The sequence below is a fragment of the Coregonus lavaretus genome (genome assembly GCF_964263955.1).
Source record: "Coregonus lavaretus genome assembly, chromosome: 38".
In the NCBI taxonomy this organism is placed as follows: Eukaryota; Metazoa; Chordata; class Actinopteri; order Salmoniformes; family Salmonidae; genus Coregonus; species Coregonus lavaretus.
In genome coordinates this window covers 6,774,399-6,786,810 of record NC_140025.1, presented here as the reverse complement: position 1 = coordinate 6,786,810, position 12,412 = coordinate 6,774,399, and the positions used below count along the sequence as shown (strand labels likewise).

General features: G+C 41.1%; 1 protein-coding gene across 3 annotated transcripts; it reads left to right on the top strand.

Annotated features, from left to right (window-relative positions):
• The first annotated feature begins 6,012 nt into the window (after positions 1 to 6,012).
• Positions 6,013 to 12,373, top strand: cep70 (centrosomal protein 70). 3 transcript variants are annotated; one of them, XM_084154991.1, is made up of 15 exons: positions 6,013 to 6,126; positions 6,847 to 6,946; positions 7,414 to 7,537; positions 8,710 to 8,890; positions 9,139 to 9,314; positions 9,431 to 9,490; positions 9,617 to 9,719; positions 9,842 to 10,005; positions 10,150 to 10,240; positions 10,349 to 10,519; positions 10,763 to 10,912; positions 11,108 to 11,276; positions 11,791 to 11,905; positions 12,014 to 12,093; positions 12,186 to 12,373. In XM_084154991.1, the coding sequence occupies exons 1-15, from the start codon at positions 6,124 to 6,126 to the stop codon at positions 12,245 to 12,247; spliced, it is 1,749 nt and encodes a 582-aa protein (XP_084011117.1). In that variant the 5' UTR covers positions 6,013 to 6,123; the 3' UTR covers positions 12,248 to 12,373. The 3 variants fall into 3 exon arrangements, with proteins under 3 accessions (XP_084011117.1, XP_084011116.1, XP_084011118.1); XM_084154990.1 differs by having other exon boundaries at positions 6,060 to 6,126; positions 6,844 to 6,946; XM_084154992.1 differs by having other exon boundaries at positions 6,060 to 6,126; positions 6,844 to 6,946; positions 10,349 to 10,456; positions 12,186 to 12,366.
• The last annotated feature ends 39 nt before the right edge of the window (positions 12,374 to 12,412 follow it).

Here is a 12,412-nt window from a genome sequence, read left to right as displayed (position 1 = left end):
TAAGTAATTGCTAATTTTATACACAAAGATAGTATATTGACAATACAATATTTCAAAACATGTGACAGAAATGTATGAAAAGTAAAAAGTGACACTATGATGATTTTATAGAAAATAGCATAATAGCAATGGTCTTAACACAATGCTAGGCAGCTGCTCTGTTTGCATTTTTAAAAATTACATTTTAGTCATTTAGCAGACGCTCTTATCCAGAGCGACTTACAGTTAGTGATTGCATAGATTTTTCGTACTGGCCCCCCGTGGGAAACGAACCCACAACCCTGGCGTTGCAAACGCCATGCTCTACCAACTGAGCTACACGTGGCCACAGTAGCCACCCTTTGCCTTGATAACAGCTTTGCACACTCTTGGCACTCTCAACCAGCTTCATGAGGTAGTCACCTGGAATGCATTACAACTAACATGTGTGCCTTCTTAAAAGTGAATTAGTGCTTTGTGTTTTAGCCAATCAGTTGTGTTGTGACAAGGTAGGGGTGTTATAAAGAAGATTATATTTTACCAAATAGTCCATATTATGGCAAGAACAGTTCAAATAAGCAAGGAGAATGAACTATCCAGTGAAAATCAATTTTTTTAAAGCTTATATTCTGTTTTCTCATACCCAAATAATGTTGTTGACTCGTCCTTTACTTGTAGTTGTGGCCAAATAATAAATCAGAGAAAACCCACTCAGTTAAACCCCATGTCAAAAAATGCTTGAAATTTGCTTGGAGAATGACATCCTCCTCCTTGGCCGGACAGGCCTGTCAGTGATTGGTCCAGCAACTTTTTCCTTTCCCCCGCCAAATTCTTTGGTGGGGAGAAGGAGTCTAAGGGAGACAGGCTCAGGAGGGCGCACAAGCAGCTAGTGTTAGCAAACAGGACAAAGCCTATACAACAACTATCTCACCAGTCACTTCTTCTTCAGATTTTGTAGTTTGTAAGAGTTGGCTTGCTGACTGTTTAGAAGCAGTAAGCTAGCATGCTAATGTTAGCTATCAAGACTAACTTAACTAACTGGCTAGCCAACAAGAAAGCAAGCCAAAGCAGATCCTCCACACAACAACCATCTCGCCATTCCCTTCTATTTAAAATCCTGTGGTTTGTAGCTAAAAGTTGGATGTCAAGAGGAAACCTAGTTTGCTGTGGTTGACTGATATATGTAGCAGCAGTTAGCTAGCTTAGCTCCTAGAAACCACAAACAAAAATACAGGAATAGTGACAAAGCAATGGACAGAAACAACTCACGCTTGTAAAATAATCAGTCTGCATTTATTGCTGTTATAGTAAAGTGCCCTAGTAGTTCCATCATGTTTCCAAATCCTGAACATCCATACTAGCTATTTGACTAGGTACAGGCAGTATCCTTCGGTATTGGTAAAAAAGAAAAAAAGGGTTAGACCTGCTAGGCTGTGTGCAGCCCTGCCCTGCCCCATGTGGAGTCGGTAGCTAATTTTTATATCCAAGTGTATGCGTGTCTCATTGGCTGAGCTGGCAAAACAGTTTATTTTGACCGGTATATGCCCAAACCACTCTGTTGTTTCCACTCAGGCCAAGCAGGGGCACATAGAAAAGCTGCTTTTTAACATCCTTAATTATAATTTTTTGTAAGGACATCTATTTAATTAATATTTAATTAAAGGTAGACTCAGCAATATGACATAGCTGCAGAAAGTAAACAGCATAGTGGGTCAATTTCTCTGCTGTTTTGGTCCTGTGGCTACCACGCTGTACACAGCGTGAAGCGAACCCATGCACAAGCGCAGATACTGTGTGTGACTGTGTGAGAGCGAAGTGTTGCATCTCGCTCATCTCAATATCTCCAGTGCTGCTCATGGCAATGTCATTTCGCTGAGTCTACCTTTAATTTTAGGTAAACATTTTATAGAAATCTGGAACAGAGGACGGAGACTTTAAATGTTATCTGGACAATCCCTACCACTATCTCCACATGAGGTGGTGCAGGGATATTATTTTGTGTCATATCAGTCTCTAGCACCTGTGCTACATGAGAGCCAGATAATCTCTGCATGGATTACCTGTCCTTTCTGCCTCAACAGGGAGCAAAACAAACAGAAAATAGAGCGAGAGAGACCTTCTCAATAATCAGGCTGTTTCCATGCCAATTCCGATTGATGACAGCTTTCTCAATTTTTGGACCAAAAAAAACAAAAAATAAAAATGAGTTTGTTGCAAATGTGGCAAATATGGCTTTTCGCCCATTACAGTTGTAAGAAGTTCATGAATGAATGAAAATTGACAAATGAAAGAATGATGCTGGGAAGTGGCTGTGTGTTAAGGTGAAGTGGGATTAGTGGAGAGAGCACTTCATGCTTTCCCCACTTTAATGTTTTATCTGCAAATTATGTTTCAGGAAGTTAAGGTGAAAAATAAAACAGTTCTCCCTCTCCATGACCTTGACCAATGTGGCTGCTGGGATATTTGTTGTAGCCCTCTCCTGTCTAATTCAGTTAATGGAATTGTAGAGACAATTCTCCAAAGTCCAAAACGATACATCAAGTTCTATTATTGTAAAAGACAATGCTCTTAAATTAACAATTGTAAATATACAGTATTATTTGTTTGTAGAATACGGTCAAAATGGAAGCTATTTTCTTGGTTTCCAATAATATTGTGTTTATTAAATTGCATGGCATTGATAATACAACATGGACATAAACATACTTTTAAATAGCTGCAATTTATTTTTGTTATACCTTGTGTACACTTTTGGAACATCCTCCCACACCCTTTATTTCCCACCTCCTGACTTGGATATAGTAGTGGTCCATCCTTTTGGACATATTTTCATTTGTCAAGGCTCGTTTGCCCTGACGACGACGATCAACCTCCATTACCCACCTAATGGAGCGGTGGACCCAACGTACATCCAGTACTAGTCCTTAACAGATGGTAAGGAAACAGACAGAACTCTACATCAGCAGTGTTTATCCTCCCCTCCTAGGCCCAGCCCCATGCACTGCACAATAAGACTAAACTTGAGTTCCTAACAACATTCAGTTCCTATAGCAGCATTCCTAACAGCAGAAGGACATCCTCATCAGAAGTATACCACCCACCCTATAACCATGCTGCTGTGTTGGCCTAATGTTCGTTTTGGGAGCATCTCATTCTCAATCCCAAATAGTGATGATACACTGCGGACTTCTATACAGTACATTGGTCATTGGTCAGCAAAAGAGAAAGCTACAACAGAATGAACCAGTGTGCCATGCAAATAGCCTTAGAATAGATATCAGATGGCACATTACAAGTTGCTTAGTTGTTTATTTCATGGAATAAGTCTCCTGAGACTTGAAGAACCACAGAACAGAAGCTAATGCCAGGCTTTCTGCTGAGGCTGCAGAAAGAAACGCATTTCTACCATCAGGCCACATGAAACAGATGCTACTAAACTGTTTACTTTAAAATACAAGGACAGCATTAAAAGCTCTTTACATTTAATTCATTTACACAAACTGAAGAAAGGCGACTTGCAGGAGAAACAACAAACTACAATAAAAACCTGCAACATTTCAAAAAATATTATACAATTTTTACAAAGAAGGATGCCAAAATCTACATTGCAGAGCTGGCCCTGGCATGAGGTGATGTGAATGTCAACTCTTGGCATTTGCAATCAGAAGGCAATTTGGCGACATTATGTGGCATTTAACAACACTTCAGATAACAACATGAGGTTAATTAACTAGGTTTTTGCAAAACATCTTACACTTTTAGAAGTGTAAAAGTAAATATTTAATGAGACAACATTGTTTTCCTCGAAATTGGAAGACATATTTATATAGCCCAATGTCTTCTTATATGGGTGGAAGTAATGGTGGTTATCCAATATCCAGTATCCACTTTGCTCACAGGTATTATTCTGTAGGGACCACCCATCTACCATAAATCATGTTGACATAAGGCTGCATTTACACAGACAGCCCAATTCGGATCTAATTCCAATTTCTTTCACTAATTTGTCTTTTGATCAATCAGATCAGCTCTTTTGCCCATAATTGGGCTGCCTGTGTAAACTGTTTTTCTCAACACCACATTGGTCAATAAGGGAGACATCAGGTAATGTACAATATGCCTGGCCAAAAGTCTGAAAAGAAGCAGACAGACTAATTAAAAAACAGACCCTCTATTTATTCACGGGTATACTGTATGGGTGATAGTGTGGCGGTTAAGATTTGCATTTGACCTTCTTGAGACAATTACAGGTTTGCCCTTTCTCCAGTGTGGCTGTCCAGTAGTGGGAGAAAGACATCAAATGCCACCAGCTTGCACCAGCTCGTGTGTAAGAGGTTGACAGATATCCTTTTAGTCTCTTTCTTACTAACATTATTATCTTAGGGCAGAGTGATTTTCAAATGTCTATACTGTGTTTTAGTCTATGAAGTGATGGGTAAAATTCATACCTAGAAGTCAGTGGAGGCTGCTGAGGGGAGGATGGCTCATAATAATGGCTGGAAAGGAGCGAATGGAATGGCATCAAACCATGTGTTTGATGTACACTGAACAAAAATATAAATGCTACATGTAAAGTGTTGGTCCCATGTTTCATGAGCTGAAAGAAAAGATCCCAGAAATGTTCCATATGCACAAAAAGCTTATTTCTCTCAAATTGTGTGCACAAATGTGTTTATATCCCAATAAAAGGCTACTTTAAAATGTGCAGTTTTGTCACACAACACCATGCCACAGATGTCTCAAGATTTGAGGAAGCGTGCAATTGGCATGCTGACTGCAGGAATGTCCACCAGAGCTGTTGCCAGATAATGTAATGTTAATTTCTCTACCATAAGCCTCCTCCAATGTCGTTTTAGAGAATTTGGCATTACGTCCAACCGGCCTCACAACCGCAGACCATGTGTATGGTGTCGTGTGGGTGAGTGGTTCGCTGATGTCAACATTGAGAACAGAGTGCCCCATGGTGGAGGTGGGGTTATGGTATGGGCAGGCATAAACTATGGACAACGAACACAATTGCATTTTATCGATGGCAATTTGAAGGCACAGAGATACCATGACAAGATCCTGAGGCCCATTATCGTGCCATTCACCCACTGCCATCACCTCATGTTTCAACATGATAATACACGGCCTCATGTCGCAAAGATCTGTACACAATCCTGGAAGCTGAAAATGTCCCAGTTCTTCCATGGCCTGCATACTCACCAGACATGTCACCGATTGAGCATGTTTGGGATGCTCTGGATCGACGTGTACGACAGTGTGTTCCAGTTCCCGCCAATATCCAGCAACATCGCACAGCCATTGAAGAGGAATGGGACAACATTCCATAGGTCACAATCAACAGCCTGATCAACTCTATGCGAAGGAGATGTGTTGTGTTGCATGAGGCAAATAGTGGTCACACCAGATACTGACTGGTATACTGACCGATTTTCTGATCCACGCCCCTACCTTTTTTAAAGGTATCTGTGACCAACAGATGCATATCTGTATTCCCAGTCATGTGAAATCCTTAGATTAGGGCCTAATGAATTTATTTCAATTTACTGATTTCCTTGTATGAACTGCAACTCAGTAAAATCTTTGAAATTGTTGCATGTTGTGTTTAGATTTTTGTTCAGTATATTTGATACCATTCACTAATACCGCTCCAGGAATTACCACAAGCTCATCCTCCCCAATTAAGGTGCAACCAACCTCCTGTGCTATAAATTATTTTGAGATTCATAGCAGATGGCTATATTCAACTGAAGCAACTTTGCCATCTTGTGGGTCGAGATGCTCATTGCAAGTAGCTTTCAAGACTAAACAGTGCAGTAATCATGATATAATTATGTAGCTATAAATTCCCAAACTATTCTGTTATATTAGACATCAGTAATTACCTGCAATAAAACGAACTGGAATGTCTTTTTACGGTTGCTATGTTAGGTTAGTGGAACGCAGAAACCAAACTCGCCCATGTCTGGAAAAACTCAGGATGCACCAATCAAAATCCTAAATGAACTATCCCCTACATTTTGCTTTATCTTATTGGTTGAAACGGACCACAATATATCCTACTTTACTTCCGCGCTGTTTGTTTGAACTTGAAAACTGACATTTTTGGAGAAATCAATCATCACAACAAGCACATACATGGTGAATATGTTATGTCCAAACGTTATTGTAGGAAATGAGTATTCAGAATGTTTTATGAATGATATCTTTTGTTTTGTGAAACATGCAAGAATTGGCTAACTAGCTAGCAACGTAGGCTAGCAGTTAGCTTGCTAGCTAGCTAGCTAGCCTATATGTGGTCAACATCACTGCTATCTCAGCTAGCTAGTAAACTAACCTATTTTCACCCCTGCAGGTGGAGAAGAGATGGAACAGATATTGTTACAATGTGTGTGTTTGTGTGTTGTCATGGTGGTCTCAAAGGGGGACCAAGTAATTTGATAACCCCTTATAGGTGTTGACTGGGGGGAGGGTACAGTAGGAGGCTGACACACTCACACACTGACAGCCTCCTGTCAAATAGAAGATGGAGCAAGAGGAACGCTTAGAATTTAAGTTTCTATATCTCATCAGGAACAGACAGGGTGGTGTGTATAGCCTAAAGTGTATAGCCTACTGAGTAGAGGAGAGTCTGCTTTAGCCAGAGAGGAGATGGATAGGAAGAACACAAATGCTGTGTTTCAGTCAAGAGACAAGACATATGTGTTTCTGTGGACCTACAGCCAGTTTCAGGTAGAGCAGAGCTCATTAAGCATTGTATGCATTTTTTATAATTGGGAACAAACTGTCAGACTACATTGTGTGTTGTATTGTAATGGACTTTGTGATGTGGTGGTTTTGCTGTGTGTTTGGACCTAGCAGCAGGAGCAGACAGAGTGGGATGCTGTAAACAGACTCCTTCAGCACCATGGGTTCAAGCCGGTTTACTTTGCTGATCCCGTTGAGAATAAGAACCTTACAGGTAATGGTTTAGTATGTTTTTGTAGTATCTTCTTGCTGTAACATTCTGAACTGTCATATCTTAGCTAAATGTCTTGACTCACTTCTTGGATAATGTTGAACAAGTCTATAAGGAGGAGTGGTAATGCTTTAGACTGCTCAATATGCTACTGTTTGTCTTGTGTTTCTGTGTGTGCAAATTATTAATAATTATTGGATCTAGGTGTGCATTGTCTCATCTAAGTGAGCACCTAAACTCTCCCAAAGGGAAACCATTTGGCGCATGCATTGCTCCTGTTCCACTTACTGGCTCTTCTATTTCCAGTAGGCTGCCAGCCAGGGTCTCAATGTTTCTGGCTAGTTTTCTCAATGTTATTTAGTGAGGCAGTGGTCATGGTACCCAAACAATATAGGCCTATAAGTAAAAAGAACTGGAAGGAAAATGGAGAATAAGATATTCTACTTTAATGTGTGTCATCTTGCTCATAGACTTGGTTCTTCTGGAGAAGAAGTCGGCCTGTGACATCAGGACTATGCTGCGGACGATGCTCACAGACTCGGAGAGGAGACAGACCTTGATTCAGGAGCTCATCCAGTCCAACAACCAACTTAAGTTAATAGTTATAGAGTTATAAAATTATATTAAATAGTTATATTTTTACTGATCCACTATCATAAACCCCCCTTATCATTTTAGAAACTCACAGCATGCAGAACAATGCTTTTCCAGTATGTAGGAAACCTCACTTCTTGAAGCCTAATATTCTTGAACCCCCAATTATTTGAACCTGTTTCTAACCTCTCAAAACATTCCTCCATCACCTTAAATGATTATTAGAATAATCTCAATGTCAGAAAGAAATAGGTTTTTGGCAGGTCTGTGGTTCATCCATCTACTTAATAATGTAGATCCATGATCATGTACCAGCCAGCTGTTGTCACACAATAGTCTTGGTGGACATGAGTAGTAAGCCTAACACAGTGAGACAGAGAGGGGTAAGAGGTAGACATGGGGCTGGCTTACACCAGCTGCTCAGCCAGCAAGTGTTAACCACTGGGGCGTGACAGAGGGAGATCACCTGGCCTGAACATCAATCTATCCCCATGTTAAACCTGTCTGTCAGAGACTCTCTCTTTAGCCTGGAATTCAATCTGATATGGTCTTTTTTCCCAAAACATCAGTTCGGATTCCAGGCTACCTCACTTTAGCTTCTCTCCTGGAAAGATAATTGACGGTTTTTGACTATGTTTTTTAGGACAGGTTATTGATGTACAGTGGGGGAAAAAAGTATTTAGTCAGCCACCAATTGTGCAAGTTCTCCCACTTAAAAAGATGAGAGAGGCCTGTAATGTTCATCATAGGTACACGTCAACTATGACAGACTAAAGGAGAATTTTTTTCCCAGAAAATCACATTGTAGGATTTTTTAATGAATTTATTTGCAAATTATGGTTGAAAATAAGTATGTATCTGATTAATCAATATATGATTGAAAGTTGGAATTTATATTTCATATTGCCCAGTTGATCACTTGAATGATTATGTATATCCTCTTAACCATTATTTCCTGCGAAATATCTAATGTTTGATATGTACTTATCCCAATCTTCAAATTGACTATTATCTAGCATTTAGTAAGGGTTAATTGTGTGTCCCAAAGGAGTAGCAGCACTGCTTCAAAGTGTGACATTTCAGTCTTTGTGTTGCTTTACAATGATCTGTATTTTATCATAATCCATTATACCTGCCAGCATTAAGTAAAGTGTTACCGATGTTTGTTCCAGAGAGGAGGCTCAGCAGCACATTAGCCGCGCTGCCCGTCAGTCCCAGAGGGCGACAGAGTTGGAGGGAGTTCTGGACGGAGTGAAGGGCAAGGTGCAGGACCTGGAAGACCGTTACATTGGCAAGGCCGCGCAGCAGCACAGCAAAATGTACCAACTTCAGCAGGACAAGAGAGATGCACAGGTAGGTGGTGCCATGGAAATACCAAGGGCTGGTTTACCGGCAGACACAGATTAAGCCTTGACTAAAAAGCACTTTCAATGGAGATTCTCTACTGATCATGCTTTTCAGTCCAGGACGAGGCTTGGAAACTGGCCACAAGTTGGGCATCAATAAAAAAAAATCAACAGCACATGGTATCCCCTGATTATACTGTAACTTTATTTTTGGTATTTTCTTGTTGTTTTGTTTGTCTGCGTTGCCGCTGGTAGAAATGCTGCCAGGGCCTGGAGCAGAAGCTGTCTGAGGAGAAAGATGTGGTTTCCCAGCTGCAGAGGAAGCTCTACTTCACTGTGACAGAGGAAGAGAGGCGGGTAGATAGGCAGAACCAGGTGTTTCAACAGATCCACAAGAGATCAGCTCGGCCAAACTCACCAGTGGACCAGCAGTAAGACAAACCGCTGCTGTTGTTAAGACAATATATTAGGATTCATAATACAACCTCTTACCCTTGCTTAACTAAATTATGACAGATTATTTTCAATTACTTTTCTTTTCCATCAGGGTGTTGGATGTAATTGACATCTATGAGGCCCAAATGGAACAGCTCCGCAATGAGATCAAGTAAATATTGTATAGACAATCTTATTTTCAATGTTATGCTTCATTTTTATGACAACCCCCCTTTTCACTGTAAGACTAAAGAAAAGTAGACACTTGTCACTAACCAACCTTTACTTCTTCCCTCAGGTCCCTCAAAGGAGATTCTGGGGGATCACAAGCATCTGACCAATCGCAGAGCAGCATGAGAGGCACCACCGGGGTCTCCCCCAATCACAAAGCTCTCCTGAAGGTGACTTCCTGTACTTTTTTAACATGATGAACACAGGATTACTTGTCTTGAAAAGTGTAACGATTGTTCCTCTTCCCCACAGTCCATGATCTTAGTTCTGAATCTTACTTCTCCCCCAATAGTCATATCAGGAACAGTTAAAGGAGACCAAAGCTCAGCGGGAGGAGCTTAGGAATGAAATTCAGCAGTTGAAGCGAGACTTGGAATCTAGGCCCACAGTGAAAGAGCTGAAGTCCTACAAAGTACAGCTGAGACGCATGGACAGACTTATTCAACATAACATGAGGTGGGAAAACATTACGCAACTGTCATTCTTCTTGGATATGACAAGCACCACAGCTTAACCTCATAGTTAACCCCTTCCTTACCTTGACCTAGAGTGCTGCCTGTCCTATTAGTAGTCATATCATCTCCTTTACCTCCACTACAGGTCTGCTCAGGAGTCTAAAGAAGAGGAGAGTGCTGCTCTGAGTAACCAGCAGGTGGTGAAGGCAAGGGCCTTGGCTGCCAGACATGAGAAGGTACTCCGTCTATCTCCCCTTGACTAAAGCGGGAGCGAGGATCAACTCACTTTACTGTATGTTTTTAATTCAGACTTTGCTGGACTATTTGCCTTGCCTGACTTTCAGGTTCTGAATGACATCAGAGCGGTTTTGACTACCTCCGGGGCTCCACTGAGGCTCCATAGACCGAGGCCAACAACCAGCCATCAGCTGTCCAACGGGGCCTCAGAGATGGTAGAGTTTGATGAACTCTTCTCCACTCTGGAGATGTGGGCTGAACAACTGGCTTCACTGAAGGTGAGAACTGACTAACTGTCTATAAAGCGCATCTAACATGTATGCAGCCAGGTCCAGTGTCCACTTGCCCTGTCACTGAAAGCCAGAGAGTTTAGGAACTCTTCATATCTACAACATCTCAGTTTTCTGTGATATGTATGGTTAGAATAGGCTACCTTAAGTGTCTGTTTACCATCGTCTCTAGTCTAGAGACCCATGTCTTTACGTATCTCTCTCTCTCTCTCTCTCTCTGTGTGTGCTTAGGACCTGCACTGTGCCCTGAGTAAGTTGATGCTGAGACTGTTACCATGGCAGCCAGCAGGCACTAATAGTCTTATGGAAAGCGTTAGAGTAGAGGACCTTATGCTACTGGTGGACACTCTGCTAGAGGAGACCAACTCTGGGGAGGATAAGGTTGGTAGTCCTGGCTTACAGCAGTGGATGGAGTAACCATGGAAATTACATCTCAACTTTAGATAAAGCAAAACATTATACCTCGGATCATTTCTCATGTACAATGTTTGTGATACAGCAATATTCTCCAAATGAAAAGTTATGTTATGTGTTTAGGTGAAAGCCGATTCTTTATGTGAAACTAACTCTAACCAGGTGCTGAGGAGCCCCACTAAGAACACTCTTCAGTCCATGGTGTCCCACTTCCAGAAGCTGTTTGATATAACCTCCCTCAGCGGGGTGTATCCACGTATGAACGAGGTCTACACCAGGCTAGGGGAGATGACCAACGCTATGAGGAACCTCAGGGACGTCCTGGCTCTGGGTACGACTGTCTGTCTACAACCCATTTGAGCTATTCTACAGCACCATTAGTGCATACTGTACTGGTCAATTCATGTTCTCCAGAACATACACTGAACAGTTCATATAAGGAAATCAGTCAATTGAAATAAATTCATTAGGCCTTAATCTATGGATTTCACATGACTGGGAATATAGATATGCATCTGTTGGTCACGGATACCTTAAAACTGCACATTTTAGAGTGGCCTTTTATTGTCCCCAGCACAAGGTGCACCTGTGTAATGATCATGCTGTTTAATCAGCTTCTTGATATGCCACACCAGTCAGGTGGAAGGATTATCTTGGCAAAGGAGAAATGCTCACTAAAAGGGATGTAAACAAGCTTTTTGTGCATATGGAACATTTCTGGGATCTTTTATTTCAGCTCATCAAACATGAGACCAACACTTGACATGTTGCATTTATATTTATGTTCAGTGTACTTGGTTGAGGGATGCAATTCCTTTCCCATTTCTAACAACATTTAATTTCAGATGACAGAGCGCCCCCTAGTGAGGTGGTAAACCAGGTAGCCAGTCTGGTCAACTCCCCAGAGGCCATGGTTGGCCACGAGCTCCACAACCTCCTGGGAACCAGTGAGATTGACAGGTACCAGCAGCAATCACCAGAATTCATTTTGTTTTATTCTGTGTAACGTTGTGTTAATGTTATAAAATTAGCCTACTGCCTGGGGTTAAATATATGTGTGCTTGTCAGTATTATTTTGAAGGTAAAGGAACATGAGGAGTTCTTTCCTGCATTCTACTCTTTGGTGCAGGAGCTGCTGCAGACTCTAGGTAAGGAGACGTTATTGCCGTCCAATAATGCATTTGTTTGAAATCTTTAACTGATCATGTGGTTAGTAAGTCTATTTTGGTTGATCTTTCAGATGTTGACTGTCTGGATGACATCATGCCCGTTCTGAGGTCACTAAAGTCAAGAGCAGAATAAACACTGGTGCTTTGTAATTATGTAACAATGCCTTTGTATGTTTTGTGTATTTGCTGGAGTGATTTTATGGAGTTCTACTTTTGATATGTAAATAAACAACATGAATTAATACCTCTTCCAACAACAATATATATCTCTTCAATTCATTAGTACAGTGAAATAACG

What these genes read in the sequence shown, in the direction of transcription:
- cep70 (XM_084154990.1), top strand. An exon ending in TGAGAATAAGAACCTTACAG is followed by an intron (nt 6,947 to 7,413) that starts GTAATGGTTTAG and finishes TCTTGCTCATAG; the next exon opens with ACTTGGTTCTTCTGGAGAAG. An exon ending in GGAACCAGTGAGATTGACAG is followed by an intron (nt 11,906 to 12,013) that starts GTACCAGCAGCA and finishes TGTGCTTGTCAG; the next exon opens with TATTATTTTGAAGGTAAAGG.